The following is an 18,778-nucleotide window of genomic DNA, read 5'->3' on the forward strand; positions in this document are numbered from 1 at the left end:
GAGCCTCTTCTTGCCCTGACCGAATATTTAAGTTGTCATCCCAATCTGGTATCTGTGTCTCATCGTCATCAGTATGTTCCTCATTGTCTATAACAACAGGTGTTACAGTTTGTGAAAAAGGGTCAACATTATGCTCAGAAACTTGGTCCTCACGGCCTGAACCAGAGTCACAAAGGTTCTGGGCATCACTGCAGACCATTTCCTGGTCTGTACTCACTGTAGCTTGGGAGCAGACCTCTGATTCCCAGGCTATAGTGGGACTGAACAGCTCTGCAGACTCAGCCATCTCAGTTCCACCATACTGTGCAGGGCGGATGGAGACTCCAGAGCTGGGAGAAAACAAGTGTGATTGGGATGACAACTCAGAGGACTGGTGTTTTTTGGATGCAGTAGTTGAGGTGGCGGAGAGGGCACTTGTTGGACCACTTGAGATCCATTCAAGCATTTTCCTTTTTTGGCCATCATCTACCTTTGTTCCAGTTGTTCGTGTCCGTAAAAAAGGGAGCACATCGGATTGTCCACGGTAAGTAGTAGACATCTTACTTTTGCTGGAAGATGGTCTATCTTCAGCAGATGTTAATGGAGCTTTGCCACCTTCCCCACGGACAAACCTTTTTTTTCCTTTTCCAACACGCCTCTTCCCCTTTGCACCAGCATCTGTCATTTTGCCACTCATTTTGATTGCAACAAGATTGTGCACTTAAAATGTAGTAGTAAAAATTGAGAGGTGGTGTAGATTGCAGCGGTGGTCTAGATTTATTAACAGCAGAATAAACAACAATAATTATCCCTGACAATGCAACTACGGCCCTTAAACTGGCAGCATAGTTTGCTAGTATAATGGCTTAGTAACAATGAGTTTGAGTGTGCAATGCAGGCAGACGTGCTGCAAATATCTTTGCACTAGTGGGACAATACAGAAGTCCAACAGCCACTTTTATGATGCCACTAAGTTTCCTCAGTGTTTGCTAGTATAATGGCTTAGTAACAAATGAACTTGAGTGTGCAATGCAGGCAGACGTGCTGCATATATCTTTGCACTAGTGGGACAATGCAGAAGTCCAACAGCCACGTTTAGGATGCCACTAAGTTTCCTCAGTGTTTGCTAGTATAATGGCTTAGTACCAATGAGTTTGAGTGTGCAAAGGGCAGGAGGGTACAGTGGCAGGGTTGTGGGTCTGGGTAGAGGAAAGGAAGCCTTCCTTTCTATCCCTCCTAATAGGGAAATGCAGCGAGGAAATCCCTGACCTTAGCTACACAGACGCTGTCATCTTGTGTAGCTGTTAAAATCTGTTTTCACGGCCCTGACTGTCACCTATGGCTCTGACCCTGCCGGTATTAGCCCTTACAAGGGCTGAAAGAAACTTCTATCCCTATTCTGTATAGCGCTGTGTATAGAGCGTACACAGCAGTATCGGAGACAGGAGCTACGCCAGCGGTGACTGACACCCAGACGCAGAAGATATAATGGCGTCCAGACGGGCAGATGCCCGTATTTATAATGCAGGGACATGTGACATGGACATCCTATCACACATGCAGTTGCTTCTCTGGCTAAAAGTCCACTTAGATGTGTGTGTGTCTGGGATTGGCTGACATGCTGGCCCGCCCCACTACACGCGCGTGCTTAGGGAAAGAAGACAAGGAAAAAAAAAATGTCCATTATCCAAACAGCAGTGATGTATATGCGCTGTTCCCGCAAACTATACACTGAAATTTCATAATAGTGTGAGTCACAGAGTGACTTACACTATTACAGCGGAAAGCCAGCTAGTAATTAGCTTGTCTTTTTGCTGCTAGAACCGTTCTCGAACGTATCTAGAACTATCGAGCTTTAGCAAAAAGCTCGAGTTCTAGTTCGATCTAGAACAGCCCCCAAAATCACTCGAGCCGCGAACTGGAGGACCTCGAACCGCGAACCGCGCTCAACTCTAGTAAAGAAGAGGGCTCCTATACAATAACAGTATATGAGCCATTTGAAGTCGAATAGCTCATTATATTGCACAATTTGACCTGTTTTGGAGGGAGAAATTAGCCCCCTTAAATCTTGGGCTCCTGTGCGGCTCCACAGGTTGCATGAATGATATGTTCCCCCCTTAGGTAGTGACAGCTAGTCCGCACAATTACTGAATCAGGTCAATGGGGCTAGGGAAGCCTGAAGTAATGGAAGAAGTCATCCTTTCATGTCTATAGGAAGGACATAATTCTCCCGTTGAGCTCGCTAAGTCAGTGTTACCCAAATCCAGGTCTAAAGAACCACCAACAGGGCATATTTTCAAGATTTCCTTAGCAATGCAGAGGAGTTGGAATCATCACCTGAACAAGTGATTAAATTATCACATATGCAATACTAAGGTAATCCTGAAAACATACTCTGTTGGTGGCTCTTGATGACTGGAGTTGGGGAATATGGCGCTAGCGGGACTGAAAATGTGCATCTGTCGCGGGCGGAGGGGATGGGAACGCCGCTCGCCTGGAATCGCTGGCGCTCGGTTCCGGTGCTTCTGCTTCTCGGTGGCTCGAGCACGGGGCCGGACCCGGGGGCTCGAGCAGCGCCTCCTCGCCAACGAGTGAAAAGGTGGAGGTTTGTGGTGAGATGTCGGTTGTGACGCCACCCACGGGTTGTGGTGATGGTGGGCACCACCAGTGCTGGTGATGGGGGATCCCAGGAGCGATGGCGGAGAGCAGCTAAGGTGTTGACCCCTCCGTGGGTAGGGGCTGTTGGTCCCGGGGCCCCAGTTGGGGAGGTAGGGAGGAGGATATAGGTGCAGGTGCCTATGCGGGGAGGCAGCGTGGGCACGGGTGCAACGTTGCAGTGCAGCGCGGTGCCGGATGGCACTGTTGTACTCACTCAGACACAGAAGGACAGAGTCTCTGGTAAACCAAACGGCTGGATGGACGGGGCCCACAGCCGGCTGCGGTGTTGTTTCTCCCGGCAGGTTGATGGTGACTGCCTTTCCCTGCACCTGTGTACTGTAAACGGTTCCAATGGGTTCCGACCGGTAACCCTCTCCCCAGCTTGGATATGGGCTGGAGGAGCCCCTTTTGCCCGCAGGCTCTGGCCCTGGGAACTTTAACCTTGGCGGTGACTGTGTTTCCCTCTCTCGGTTGGACTGTTGTCTTCGGGACTTGGCTGCTGGGAAACCCAGGAGGTTCCCTTCGCTAATGGATTTGGCAAATTCATGGCAACTCCTAGCCTTGCCGGGGTCCATAAGCCCCTGCCAGATGGTGCTGGCTTCTCTTTGTGTACCGGTCCGGTACCGCTGGGCCACCGCCCGTCCATGGTCCTTACGGTAAACTCCGATAGGCCACTCCTGCAGACGGTCACCACCGCTCTCCCCGGGCGGGTTGATGGTGGCTGTCGTTTTCCTGCACCTGTGTATGTGTGTTTGACTCCTATGGCCTCCCACGGGTAGTCTGCTCCCCGGCGTGTACGTGTCGGGAGAGCCCGTTTTGCCCGCAGGTGCTAGCCCTTGGATCTCTGGTCCTTGGCGGTGGCACTATCCGGATGGGTTGGGCTGTTGACTTCTGACGGGACTTGGTTGGGAATGAACCCCTGAGGTCCAGACCGCAATCAGAAAATTTGACCTTTTCGGCGGCTCCTAGCCTAGTCGGGATCTGAGTACCCTGCCTTGGTGCTTGGCTTTAATCTGCTCCCCGGTTCGGTACTGGCGGGCCACCGCCCGACCCCGGTCTTACGGTTCCGCTGACCTCCACCAACTCCTGCAGATGGCCACCACCGTCTGCCGACCTTGCTGATCGTGCCTGGGCTCCAACCCAGACACACACAGTTTTTACTCCTCTCACTTCCACTGTCTACTACAATATCTACTGTCTTTTCCTGCCTCCAGGCCTGTGAACTCCTCGGTGGGTGGGGTCAACCGCCTGGCTCCGCCCCACCTGGTGTGGACATCAAGCCTGGAGGGTGGCAACAAGGATTTTGTTTGACTGGTGTCACCTACCCGGGGAAGGGTGTGTGTGTGTGTGTGTGTGTGTTGTTAGTGTACTGTGACCCCTGGGGTCCAGGGCGTCACACATCAGTGACAGGATTAAATAATTGGGTACATGAAGAGAAACAAAGGTTAAATGATTGATGGCCTGAACCAAAGCTAAAGTGCAGGACCAGAATATGATGTTTGTATAAACTTCAAAAAACATCCATGTCTAAAGCCCACTTTACACGTTGCAATTAGTTGTACAATCGCATTTGCGATGTGACACGCCCAGGTTGCATACGGGATCTATGAGATTTCACATTGGTCATTCATTTGCTGTCACACGAGCGTTAGTAGTCTATGTTAAATTGGTCAATTTTGTGTGCGCTCCTTTAGATCATGTGTTCTGTGACGTATGCATTGAGCACCTTTTTTTTTTTTTATTTATTGACTTGCCAAGCGTGTGTAATGTGTAGGGATGCGTTTTTACTATGTCATCTGCCATTCAGCTCTGCTACATGGCCGCTAACAGCAGACACAGACAGCCATGTAGCAGAGCTGAATGGCAGATGACAGCAGACACAGACAGAGCCGCACTGTCAGAATGAACTCGGGTGAACTTAACCCGACTTCATTGTCATGCTGCGGCTCTGTCTGTGTCGCGTCCTGATTAGCGGTCACCAGTGAAGACTCACCGGTGACCGCTAATCTCCTGAGTAACTGAAGTTAGCAGCCCTCTCTCATATACTCACCGATCCCCGATCCCCGGCGCTGCACGGCATTCACACTGCTCCGGCGGCTTTTACTGTTTTGAAAAAGCCGGACGCCCATTAAACAATTTCGTATTCCCTGCTTTCCCCGCCCACCAGCGCCTATGATTGGTTACAGTGAGACACGCCCCCACTCTGAGTGACAGGTGTCACACTGCACCCAATCACAGCAGCCGGTGGGCGTGTCTATACTGTGTAGTGAAATAAATAATTAAATAATTAAAAAAAACGGCGTGCGGTTCCCCCCATTTTTAAAACCAGCCAGATAAAGCCATACGGCTGAAGGCTGGTATTCTCAGGATGGGGAGCTCCACGTTATGGGGAGCCCCCCACCCTAACAATATCAGCCAACAGCCGCCCAGAATTGCCGCATACATTATATGCGACAGTTCTGGGACTGTACCCGGCTCTTCCCGATTTGCCCTGGTGCGTTGGCAAATCGGGGTAATAAGGAGTTATTGGCAGCCCATAGCTGCCAATAAGTCCTAGATTAATCATGTCAGGCGTCTATGAGACACCCTCCATGATTAATCTGTAAGTTACAGTAAATAAACACACACACCAGAAAAAAATCCTTTATTAGAAATAAAAACACACACATATACCCTGGTTCACCACTTTAATCAGCCCCAAAAAGCCCTCCTTGTCCGGCGTAATCCAGGATGATCCAGCGTCGCATCCAGCGCTGCTGCATGGAGGTGACCGGAGCTGCAGCACACACAGCCGCTCCGGTCACCTCCACACAGCAAATGAACACAGCCGCGCGATCAGCTGCTGTCACTGAGGTTACCCGCGGCCACCGCTGCATCCACCGGTGGCCGCGGGTAACCTCAGTGACAGCAGCTGATCGCACGGCTGTCTTCATTTGCTGCATGGAGGTGACCGGAGCGGCTGTGTCTGCTGCGGCTCCGGTCACCTCCATGCAGCTGCGGTGGAAGCGACGCTGGATCATCCTGGATTACGCCGGACAAGGAGGGCTTTTTGGGGCTGATTAAAGTGGTGAACCAGGGTATATGTGTGTGTTTTTATTTCTAATAAAGGATTTTTTCGGGTGTGTGTTTATTTACTGTAACTTACAGATTAATCATGGAGGGTGTCTCATAGACGCCTGACATGATTAATCTAGGACTTATTGGCAGCTATGGGCTGCCAATAACTCCTTATTACCCCGATTTGCCAACGCACCAGGGCAAATCGGGAAGAGCCGGGTACAGTCCCAGAACTGTCGCATATAATGTATGCGGCAATTCTGGGCGGCTGTTGGCTGATATTGTTAGGGTGGGGGGCTCCCCATAACGTGGAGCTCCCCATCCTGAGAATACCAGCCTTCAGCCGTATGGCTTTATCTGGCTGGTTTTAAAAATGGGGGGAACCGCACGCCGTTTTTTTTAATTATTTAATTATTTATTTCACTACACAGTATAGACACACCCACCGGCTGCTGTGATTGGGTGCAGTGTGACACCTGTCACTCAGAGTGGGGGCGTGTCTCACTGTAACCAATCATAGGCGCTGGTGGGCGGGGAAAGCAGGGAATACGAGATTGTTTAATGGGCGGCCGGCTTTTTCAAAACAGTAAAAGCCGCCGGAGCAGTGTGAATGCCGTGCAGCGCCGGGGATCGGGGATCGGTGAGTATATGAGAGAGGGGGATAGACTGACATGGACTGAGAGTGAGGTACAGAGATAGTGATGGACTGACAGAGATTAGTGAATGACAGACATTGTGAGGCGCTTCAGAACGCAGCTTTTCAGCTGCGCTCTGAAGCAGACCTTTTTTAAGCTGCGGTGCAGAGCGCACACCTGCGCACATAGCATCAGACAACAAAATCGTATGAGGGATGTCACACGTTACAATTGACTAGGTTCGTGCAACAAAACGCTCAATTCTAGAGAATGATACGATGTGTTTGCGATCAACGGTTTTGCGTTCAATCCTGATCGCATGTAGCTGTCACACGCAGATACCTCACAAACGATGCCGGATGTGCGTCACTTACAACTTGACCCCAACGACGGATTGTGAGATATATTGAAGCGTGTGTAGCGGGCTTTAGACTTCATTCAGACATCCAGTATTGGATTCCAGTCTCATCCGTATTTGATCAGTGTTAATTTTTAATATCAGTGTTTCTTCAGTGATTTTTATGGATGAAAAAGTAAAAAAAATAATTGCAAAGCTTCTCTGAATAATTGTCATGTTAGTCAAAGACAGCAATCAACCAGAGCATGAATCACATGACAAACATATATAATCAGAATGCTGGAATGTGGCAGGTACCTTAAATCCTTATATATATTAATTTTTTGGCATTAAGGAGTTAATTTTTTACATTACATTTCTTTATGGTTGCAGAACATGAACATAATGTTACCTCCGAAGGATATAAATTTTTGCATTAAGCAATCGCACTCCTCAGTAATTTTGTCCTCTATGCCCTTCTTCCCCATTCCATAATCTCGTAGTGTGGACAGAGTGAATCTTCTCATCACTTTCCAGTTCTCCCCATTTGCAGATATAATGCCTGTAAAAATAAGTAACATGTTACTGCAGTGAAGTGATGCTTCTATGATGTTCTTCTGGTGGATATGTTCCTGAAATGACAACTTTAAGTGAAACCTTTCACCAAGTTTTTCCTATATATTTTGCCACCAGCACCAGTAAGCCCTTATGTACAGGAGTTTTGGGCACCCCAATTCAAGAAAGACAATGATATATTGGAGCAATTTCAGAGAAGAACAGCCAAGATGGTAGAAGGTCTGCAAACCATGTCCTATGAAGAACGGCTAAAAGAACTAGGGATGTTTAGTTTTAAAAAGAGGAGGCTGAGAGGAGACTTAATAGCGGTCTACAAATATCTGAAAGATAATCACAGTGCAAAGGGAAACACCCTATTCTCATTAGCACAAGGAGGTACAAGAAGCAATGGGATGAAACTTAAAGGAAGGAGATAAGATTAGACATTAGGAAAAACTTTCTGACAGTGAGGGCAGTCAGGGAGTGGAATAGGCAACCACAAGAGGTAGTGAGGGCAGTAAGAGAGTGGAATAGGCTACCATGGGTGGTAGTGAGCTCTCCATCAATGGAAATCTTTAAGCGGAAACTCGATAAACATATAGCTGGGATGATTTAGGAAACCCTGCACTCACAGGGGGTTGGACCCGATGGGCCTTGAGGTCCCTTCCAACTCTACCATTCTATGATTCTATGATTCTATGAGCATTCGAGATTTTTGTATATAAGTCCCCACAGCAATCTGTATGACATAAAAAAGACCATTTATTATATCCCCTTGTAGGTCGGTCCAGTCTGGTCTTGCTCTATCACCTCGTCTCTTCTTGTCATTACTGTAATGTGCAGGTGCGGGGAAAGGTCAAAGAATTCCCTGCGCATGCGCACTACAATACTTTTCTCAGCAAAGCAGGAGTGCAATGTAGGACACTATGTGGATGACATAGGACACATCATCTACATGAAGCAGCGAAACAGGACGACGATCACAAGCAGAGTGAAGCGATGGATCAAGATCAGTGATGCCCATTGGAACAGACCACCCCACCCCGCAAGTGAGTATAATAATAAAAGTTCTTTTCTTGTGATAAAGAGACTTGGAGACTTATATAAAGTATTCTAGAATGCTGTATATAGAGGCTTACTGTAGGTAGAAGCATTTTATATGAGAACAACCTGGTGACAGGTTTCTTCTAACGTTGCTAGCATTGCTAACATATTCCTTGCGTGGTGGAGCGCAAAAGGGTGAGTATATTTCTTTTAATTGTCTTATGTGTGTTGGTGTAGAAATGAGCAAATCAATCCGCAGAAGATCGACTTTTTGGTGAATTACCTCAATCTGCATGTCCCCTCAAATTCAAACACTTTACTATTCGATTTGTGAAAATCATAAAAAAATGCCCGAAATGTCACATGCTACTGAAAACTCACAATGGGCTAATGACATCATGCTCAGCTGTGTAATGCGTAGTATTCCCTATAATGCTTTACACTTTTAATTTTACTTGGCCTTGTCTAGCCAATCAGGGAGGACCATGACAGCCATAACAATTGTACGGACCAGCTAAGGAGCACTATGCTAGGCTTTTCCAACATATGTACTGTAGGTCAAGGCACACAGTTTATTACACATAGAAGCACATTGTAAATGTGAGTGATAGTCTCAGTCTGTGAATAAAATCCAATGATTTAAGTGGAAGGGAGGTATAGGACCTGCAGAGTAAAGCGGGCTTTACACGCTGTGACATCGTGACATGTCGAGCGTGACAGCGCCCGCCCCGTCGTACATGCAATATCTGGTGATGGCTGCCGTAGCGAACATTATCGCTACGGCAGCTTCACATGCACATACCTTGTTGGCGACGTCGCTGTGACCGCTGAACAATCCCTCCTTTAAGGGGGAGGTGCGTTTGGCATCACAGCGACGTCACCGCGACGTCACTAAGCGGCCGGCCAATAGAAGCGGAGAGGCGGAGATAAGCGGGACATAAAATCCCGCCCACCTCCTTCCTTCCGCATTGCCGGTGGACGCAGATAAGGAGATGTTTGTCATTCCTGTGGTTTCACACATAGTGATGTGTCATGCTGCAGGAACGACAAAAAACATCATACCTGCAGCAGTGACAATATTATGGAAAGGAGCGACGTGTCACCGATCAACGATTTTTGACATTTTTGAGATCGGTGATCGTCGCTCCTAGGGTTTACACGCTGCGATGTCAGTAACAGCGCCGGATGTGCGTCACTAACGACGTGACCCCGACGATATATCGCTACTGATGTGGCAACGTGTAAAGCCCGCTTAAGTGTGACTGTGAATCGATTGATATGTGGTATCCTGCAGTAACAGCACCTTAATATTTCCCAGCTTTTGAAGAACACAAAGAGGAACTAATCATGCAACGTGTAGCATGTCTTGGCAACCATTTAATCACCCCCTATCCGTACACCAATCAACGCCCACATACTATTTCCTTCTACCCTGGCAGGATGAGATGTCAGAGGGGCAGCGGCAGTGAGGGACTTTAAGCAGATGCCAGGAACTGTAGGTCGTAGATGCAAATCTGTGACTGTCCTGCTGTATCTCGGACAGTTGTGACTAGAGATGATCGCATTGATTCATGGCAATCTTGTGGGGTGGCGTGGGTCAGTAGTCATGGGCGAAGGATCGACTTTAAACACCCCGGTACGCCATAAGAAAACCGTAGTCATGGCAGGGTGTGTGGACCTATGTGGTGCAGATCATACTCTTAACAGACTGATTGTTGCTGTTACCTTTGGTAATCCTGGATCAAACTGCAGGGCAGACTGACCGAGAAACCAACAGTTCTTATTAAACAAAAGTCCTTTACAAAAGAATCTCCACAGTTCTTTACGTGAGATAGAGGTCACATATCTTAAACACAGTTCCATTCTCACAGCTCATCATCAGACTCAGTTATAGTTCATTCTGGAATCAAGATCTTACAGAATGGGTTGAACCATAACATTTGCAAGTTCTCTACTACATATCAAGAATAGTGATGTGTGACGCCCAGGAAAAACCAGGGTGTCACAGACCTGAAGAAATCCAGCAAAGAGCAGGTCATTCTCCTCCTTGGTAATCTGATCCCACACCAGTGCAGCAGGACAGACACCCTCCCCCCCAGTGTAAGAGCAAAACAGAGCAGCAGGGGAGGGGCAGGAGCAGAGTGTGTGGGGAGAGGAGGAGGAGAGGAGTCCGGAGTTGTAGCTCCCGGGCTGCTACAGAAGCGTGCTCCAAAAGGGCCGGGACAGGCTGTTAGTGAGGAAGGGACTTGAAGTGACCGGGGCAGGGTAGTGGCCCGCCAGTATCGAAAGAGATCCCGGATCACTGCAGGGGAGTGGACACCCAGTTCCCGGCTGTGAGTGGAGAAAGAGGCACCTGGCTGCAGGGAAAGAACAGGGGTTTGCTGCACCGTGTGTGGGACTTCAACACCCTCCATACCGAAGGCTACGGACACTGGCAATTTCCGGTTAATTCCTGACTCTGTATGAATTTCCTTGCAAAGCGAACTGTGAGAAACAACATCCCCCGGTCCAACCGGGCGCACAGCTCTCAGACAGTCTCCATCTCCTCGCTGCACCACCTCACCGGGGTCCCGGGACACCAACACCCTACCCGTGGAGGGAAATCACCACCTTGCTGCCCACCACCATCCCCGGCATCAATTAACCGGCAGCGGCGGTGCTCCGTTACTTCACCGCACACCATAGGTGGCGTCACGGACAATCTCCCTTACCTAATCCCCTTCTTACTATGGAGCCTGTGATCGCAGACCGGGTCACGCCACCGTGATACCCACAGAAGTGACCCCGTGGTCCGGATCTGAGTACCCCTTTTCCCCGGGCGACACATATTTGGCGTCACGAACAGGATTGAACCCCTCTACTTACCAGTAGAAGTGTGCCTTGTGATCTCCGCTGGCGGTGTCCGGCCGAAAATTTTGAAGCGCCGCCATCTTGGCGCGAAAATCTCCCGCTCGAGCGTATTCTCCGAGCAGGGAAGGCGCGAAAGCGAAACCCCGCCCCCAACAAGCGGAAGTGCTGAAGAGAACCAAGGGGGGATGGGTGTGTGTCTGCCAAATGTAGCCAAGGCTATAAAAGGCAGGGACGCCAGGACTTTGCCTAATTCTGTTCCTGGACAAGCGAGCCGCAAACCCCGATGATATCTTACCCGACTCCGGCAGTCCGCCCGGCCGCAACGGTGATGACATCGGCTTCGGCAGTCCACCCGGCCGCAATGGTGATGACGCCGGCCCCGGCAGTCCGCCCGGCCACAGCAGAGGCGACACTCGACCGGAAGTCTGCCCCAGATGCGGCGCCAGCCGCTCCCAGGTACCCCGTCCCAGCTGTATAGCAGCCGGAGTGCACCTGCAGAGAGGAGGAGCAGGCCACTGAGCAATGGGGCTCTCGGCAGTTAGCGAGGCCGGTTAAAGCCGGCGCCGAGGGCATCCGAGTGGGCCTGGCTCCTGAGAAGGAGGCAGAGCACGGAACCCGTGCCACGTACTGGGAGTGGCGGCAGCAGCAGTGGTAGCGGAGCATGGACGGCTACCCGCAAGTTTAAAGTTGACTGTTTTATGGACTGTCACACCTGTTGAGCATCCTCAAGTTCCCGGAGGAGGCCATCTATAGAGCAGGTGGGGGGGTGGCAGGATAGTTAGAGTTTAAGAAAACGTACCTCCCGATGTGGGAAGATGTATAGTTGTAATGTGTACACTTTTTTCTTTTTTCCGTTATAATAAATGTTGGTGCCCAGACAGACCGAAGACGGGCTGTGTTTTACCAAGGGGGTGTGTGACACTCTGGCAAAACCATGGTGTCACAGACCTGAAGAAATCCAGCAAAGAGCAGGTCATTCTCCTCCTTGGTAATTTGATCCCACACCAGTGCAGCAGGACAGACACCCCCCCAGTGTAAGAGCAAAACAGAGCAGCAGGGGAGGGGCTGGAGCAGAGTGTGTGGGGAGAGGGAGAGGAGAGGAGTCCGGAGTTGTAGCTCCCGTGCTGCTACAGAAGCGTGCTCCAAAAGGGCCGGGACAGGCTGTTAGTGAGGAAGGGACTTGAAGTGACCGGGGCAGGGTAGTGGCCCACTGGTATCGAAAGAGATCCCGGATCACTGCAGGCGAGTGGACTCCCAGTTCCCGGCTGAGGAGGAAAGAAAGAGAAAAAGTGGAGAAAGAGGCACCTGGCTGCAGGGAAAGAACAGGGGTCTGCTGCACCATGTGTGGGACTTCAACACCCTCCATACCGAAGGCTACGGACACCGGCAATTTCTGGTTAATTCCTGACTCTGTGTGAATTTCCTTGCAAAGCGAACTGTGAGTAACAACATCCCCCGGTCCAACCGGGCGCACAGCTCTCAGACGGTCTCCATCTCCTCCCTGCACCACCTCACCGGGGTCCCGGGACACCAACACCCTACCCGTGGAGGGAAATCACCACCTTGCTGCCCACCACCATCCCCGGGATCCATTAACCGGCAGCGGCGGTGCTCCGTTACTTCACCGCACACCACGGGTGGCGTCACAGACAATCTCCCTTACCTAATCCCCTTCTTACTGTGGAGCCTGGGATCACAGACCGGGTCACGCCACCGTGATACCCACAGAAGTGACCCCGTGGCCCGGATCTGAGTACCCCTTATCCCCGGGCGACACAGATGAGCAATCACAAACGTGCTATGGTGCTTGAACTGAGCATGTCGGACAGGAGTTAAAGGGTCACTGGATCATTCTGGTGGATTTCCTGATGAAGAAGTGGGGTACACTTCGAAATGCATTGAATTAAACCACCTTGCATTACACTCCTGGACATGTGTCATACATCCAGCAGTGCAGTGGTAGATCCCTATTTTACAGTGTTCCTAAAGAGGCCCTGTCACACACAGAGATAAATCTGTGGCTGTAGTGAAATTGTGGACAATCAGTGTCAGGTTTGTGGCTGTGTACAAATGGAACAATATGTCCATGATTTCACTGCAACCACAGATCTGCCAAAGATTTATCTGTGTGTGGGACAGGGCCTTTAGTGGCTAATGGGTCACTGGAGCATATTAGTCCAGAGTACCCGTTCTGTTACCTGCCCTGCCACAGCCCCCAGCCATCACAATCTCCATCATCTGCAGGCAGCTGGCATCACTTGAAAACTTCTATACCCTTTGAGCCTTCCAAATGTTCCCTCCGCTGGCCAAAATGACTGTTCCGTTAGTTCTACTCAAGTCCCTGTTCCAAAAAATAAAACTTTCTCTTTTTCGGAATGGGAACTCAAGTAAAACTAACTGCACAGTTACTTTCCCCGGTGGGGGAATACTTGGGCAGTGCAAATGGAATGGAAGTTGGCGAGTGATGATGTCATTTGCACAAGGATGATAGGCACTGCGGTGGGCCAGGAAGACGAAACAAAGGTTGACCGGTGCTGTCTGCTGCCTTCGAGTGATGGGGACTGTTGTGGCTGCAGGCTGTGTCAGGGCAAGTAACAGAACGAGTACTCGGGAAAAATATGCTCCAGTAACCCATTAACTGCTATGGATATTTAAGTTGAGGATTTCCAAGCGTCCAACATGCTCGGTTTGAGCACCAAAGCACTTTTGTGAATGCTCATCACTATTCCTGATATATAAAAGAGCAATTGCAAATGTTATGTTTGTGATATGATATTATATCCTCTTGGTCCCTATCAATTGTTGGTGTTTTTTTTCCTTCACCTTTTTCTGTTTTTCTTTTAACATTTATCACTGCTGATGTATTTTCTGGTATTGGCTCCACTCTAGAGACAAACCTTGGTTTATTTATACCATCAATTTTAATGAAACTCCCCTTTATGTATATGCTTCTGTCTGCCATCAGATTGTACTCATTTTTAGAAGCTTATTTACCCTTCTTTTTTTACTTTATAGTCTAATACCCATCAGGTATTCATTATTTATCTTCTAGCTTCCTTCTCCTATGGGCAATAGTAATTTTTACACTTTCTTTGGATCTTTAGTAGAGTTGAGTGCGGTTCGTGGTTCGTGGTTCTCCAGTTCTAGGCTCGAGTGATTTTGGGGCCTGTTCTAGATCGAACTAGAACTCGAGCTTTTTGCAAAAGCTCGATAGTTCTAGAAACGTTCGAGAACGGTTCTAGCAGCAAAAAACCAGCTAAATCCTAGCTTGGTTTCTGCTGTAATAGTGTAAGTCACTCTGTGAATCACACTATTATGACATTTCAGTGTATAGTGTGCGTGAACAGCGCATTCAGATCACTGCTGTTTCTATAATGGCGATCGCTATTTTTTTTTTTTTCTTGTCTTCCTTCCCTAAGCGCGCGCGTCTTGTGGGGCGGGCCAGCATGTCAGCCAATCCCAGACACACACACAGCTAAGTGGACTTTGAGCCAGAGAAGCAACGGCATGTGTGATAGGATGTCCATGTCACATGTCCCTGCATTATAAAACCGGACATTTTCTTCCAGGACGCCATTATCTGCCTTCTGCGTCTTTGGTGTCAGACATCACTGTCGCAGCTCCGTCCTCCTGAGTCCTATCGCCGATACAGCTGTATGCGCTGCATACACAGCGTTAGACAGCTTAGGGAGAGCACTTTATAGCAGTCCTTTTAAGGGCTCAAACCGGCAGGGTCAGAGTTAAGGTGACAGGTCCTGAAAACAGCGCCAGCGTCTGTGTAGCCAAGGTCAGGGATTTCCTCCCTGCATTTCCCCATTAGGAGGGATAGAAAGGCAGGCTTCCATTCCTCTACCCAGAGCCCCAAAATCCTGTCACTGTACCCTCGTGTCCTCTGCATACTCCAACTCATTATAACTAAGCCATTATACTAGCAAACACTCAGTGTACCTAGTGGCATCCTATACGTGGCTATTGGACTTTGCTATAGTCCCACTAGTGCAAAGACATTTGCAGAGCGCATCTGCCTGCGTTGCACACTCCAACTCATTATAACTAAGCCATTATACTAGCAAACACTCAGTGTACCTAGTGGCATCCTATACGTGGCTATTGGACTTTGCTATAGTCCCACTAGTGCAAAGACATTTGCAGAGCGCATCTGCCTGCATTGCACACTCCAACTCATTATAACTAAGCCATTATACTAGCAAACACTCTGTGTACCTAGTGGCATCCTATCTGTGGCTATTGGACTTTGCTATAGTCCCACTAGTACAAAGACATTTGCAGAGCGCATCTGCCTGCGTTGCACACTCCAACTCATTATAACTAAGCCATTATACTAGCAAACACTCAGTGTACCTAGTGGCATCCTATCTGTGGCTATTGGACTTTGCTATAGTCCCACTAGTGCAAAGACATTTGCAGAGCGCATCTGCCTGCGTTGCACACTCCAACTCATTATAACTAAGCCATTATACTAGCAAACACTCAGTGTACCTAGTGGCATCCTATACGTGGCTATTGGACTTTGCTATAGTCCCACTAGTGCAAAGACATTTGCAGAGCGCATCTGCCTGCATTGCACACTCCAACTCATTATAACTAAGCCATTATACTAGCAAACACTCAGTGTACCTAGTGGCATCCTATACGTGGCTATTGGACTTTGCTATAGTCCCACTAGTGCAAAGACATTTGCAGAGCGCATCTGCCTGCGTTGCACACTCCAACTCATTATAACTAAGCCATTATACTAGCAAACACTCAGTGTACCTAGTGGCATCCTATACGTGGCTATTGGACTTTGCTATAGTCCCACTAGTGCAAAGACATTTGCAGAGCGCATCTGCCTGCGTTGCACACTCCAACTCATTATAACTAAGCCATTATACTAGCAAACACTCAGTGTACCTAGTTGCATCCTATCTGTGGCTATTGGACTTTGCTATAGTCCCACTAGTGCAAAGACATTTGCAGAGCGCATCTGCCTGCGTTGCACACTCCAACTCATTATAACTAAGCCATTATACTAGCAAACACTCAGTGTACCTAGTGGCATCCTATACGTGGCTATTGGACTTTGCTATAGTCCCACTAGTGCAAAGACATTTGCAGAGCGCATCTGCCTGCGTTGCACACTCCAACTCATTATAACTAAGCCATTATACTAGCAAACACTCAGTGTACCTAGTGGCATCCTATCTGTGGCTATTGGACTTTGCTATAGTCCCACTAGTGCAAAGACATTTGCAGAGCGCATCTGCCTGCGTTGCACACTCCAACTCATTATAACTAAGCCATTATACTAGCAAACACTCAGTGTACCTAGTGGCATCCTATACGTGGCTATTGGACTTTGCTATAGTCCCACTAGTGCAAAGACATTTGCAGAGCGCATCTGCCTGCATTGCACACTCCAACTCATTATAACTAAGCCATTATACTAGCAAACACTCTGTGTACCTAGTGGCATCCTATCTGTGGCTATTGGACTTTGCTATAGTCCCACTAGTGCAAAGACATTTGCAGAGCGCATCTGCCTGCGTTGCACACTCCAATTCATTATAACTAAGCCATTATACTAGCAAACACTCAGTGTACCTAGTGGCATCCTATCTGTGGCTATTGGACTTTGCTATAGTCCCACTAGTGCAAAGACATTTGCAGAGCGCATCTGCCTGCGTTGCACACTCCAACTCATTATAACTAAGCCATTATACTAGCAAACACTCTGTGTACCTAGTGGCATCCTATCTGTGGCTATTGGACTTTGCTATAGTCCCACTAGTGCAAAGACATTTGCAGAGCGCATCTGCCTGCGTTGCACACTCCAACTCATTATAACTAAGCCATTATACTAGCAAACACTCAGTGTACCTAGTGGCATCCTATACGTGACTATTGGACTTTGCTATAGTCCCACTAGTGCAAAGACATTTGCAGAGCGCATCTGCCTGCGTTGCACACTCCAAATCATTATAACTAAGCCATTATACTAGCAAACACTCTGTGTACCTAGTGGCATCCTATCTGTGGCTATTGGACTTTGCTATAGTCCCACTAGTGCAAAGACATTTGCAGAGCGCATCTGCCTGCGTTGCACACTCCAACTCATTATAACTAAGCCATTATACTAGCAATTTTTGCTGCCAGTTTAAGGGCCGTAGTTGCATTGTCAGGGATATTTATTCTTTATTATTCTGCTGTTAATAAAGCTAGACCACCACTGCAATCTACACCACCTCTCAATTTTTACTACCACATTTTCAGTCCACAATTTTGTCGCAATCAACATGAGTGGCAAAATGACAGATGCTGGTGGAAAGGGGAAGAGGCGTGGTGGAAAAGGCAAAAAAGGTTTTGTCCGTGGGGAAGGTGGCAAAGCTCCATTATCATCTGCTGAAGATAGACCCTCTACCAGCAAAAGTAAGATGTCTACTACTTACCATGGACAATCCGATGTGCTCCCTTTTTTACGGACACGAACAACAGGAAGAAAGGTAGATGATGGGCAAAAAAGGAAAATGCTTGAATGGATCTCAAGTGGTCCAACAAGTGCCCTCTCAGCCACTTCAAGTACCGCATCCAAAAAACACCAGTCCTCTGAGTTGTCATCCCAATCACACTTGATTTCTCCCAGCTCTGAAGTCTCCATCAGCCCTGCACAGTATGGTGGAACTGAGATGGCTGAGTCTGCAGAGCAGTTCAGTCACACTATAGCCTGGGAATCAGAGGTCTGCTCCCAAGCTACAGTGAGTACAGAACAGGAAATGGTCTGCAGTGATGCCCAGAACCTTTGTGACTCGGATTCAGGCCGTGAGGAACAAGTTTCTGAGCATAATGTGGACCCTTTGTCACAAACTGTAACACCTGTGGTTATAGACAATGAGGAACATTCTGATGAAGATGAGACGCAGATACCCGATTGGGATGACAACTTAAATATTCGGTCAGGGCAAGAAGAGGCTCGGTCTGAGGGGGAGGGGAGTGCAAACACAACAATTGATGATGAAGTTCTAGATCCCACCTACTGTCAACCCCCAGTCAGGCACTCGAGGAGGTCAACAGAGGCGGTGGAGGAGGATACAACCGACGACGAAGTTACCTTGCGCCTTCCTGGACAGAGTCGGAGCACTGGTAGCACGTCTACAACTGGATCCTCAGCCACCACTCTGCCTCTGAGCATTATTCGTGGTGGATCAACAGGTCGCATGGCCTCTAAGCCTTGCCTAGCCTGGTCCTTTTTTGACATAGAAAAAGATCGCCCAAATTATGTGATATGTAAACTTTGTCATGATTCTCTTAGTAGAGGTCAAAACCTCAGCAGTTTGACAACTTCTTCCATGAATCGTCACATGAATAAATATCATAGGTCCCTGTGGGAAGCTCACCGTGCTGCAATGCGGCCTAGCGGAGCGAACCATCCACCGCCTGCCCCTTCCAGTGCATCCGCGCGCTCTTCATCTTCTAGGACTGTGGGGACAGCTGTCACACCTGTTTTTCCACGCACAACTTCCACCACTGTAACCGCAACAGGCAGTTTGCTTGGTAGGTCGTCAGTTGGTTTGGAAGGGGAAACAAGTGAGTGTGTACAGCTCTCTCAGACATCGATAGCACCAACGTTGGATGAAGGCAACATCATGTCTCCACCTGCACTTTC

The 18,778-nt window shown here is 48.6% G+C and overlaps 1 protein-coding gene across 1 annotated transcript in view; it reads right to left on the bottom strand.

The window, feature by feature from the left end:
• The window catches only part of LOC142297011 (cytochrome P450 2C23-like), a 103,626-nt gene that overhangs the window by 49,512 nt on the left and 35,336 nt on the right, over nucleotides 1-18,778 (bottom strand). The window contains exon 4 of the mRNA XM_075341220.1: nucleotides 7,079-7,228. Coding sequence (XP_075197335.1) covers nucleotides 7,079-7,228 — 150 coding nt within the window. The remainder of the gene's footprint in view (nucleotides 1-7,078; nucleotides 7,229-18,778) is intronic.

This window comes from Anomaloglossus baeobatrachus, chromosome 3, assembly GCF_048569485.1.
Source record: "Anomaloglossus baeobatrachus isolate aAnoBae1 chromosome 3, aAnoBae1.hap1, whole genome shotgun sequence".
Classification (NCBI taxonomy): Eukaryota; Metazoa; Chordata; class Amphibia; order Anura; family Aromobatidae; genus Anomaloglossus; species Anomaloglossus baeobatrachus.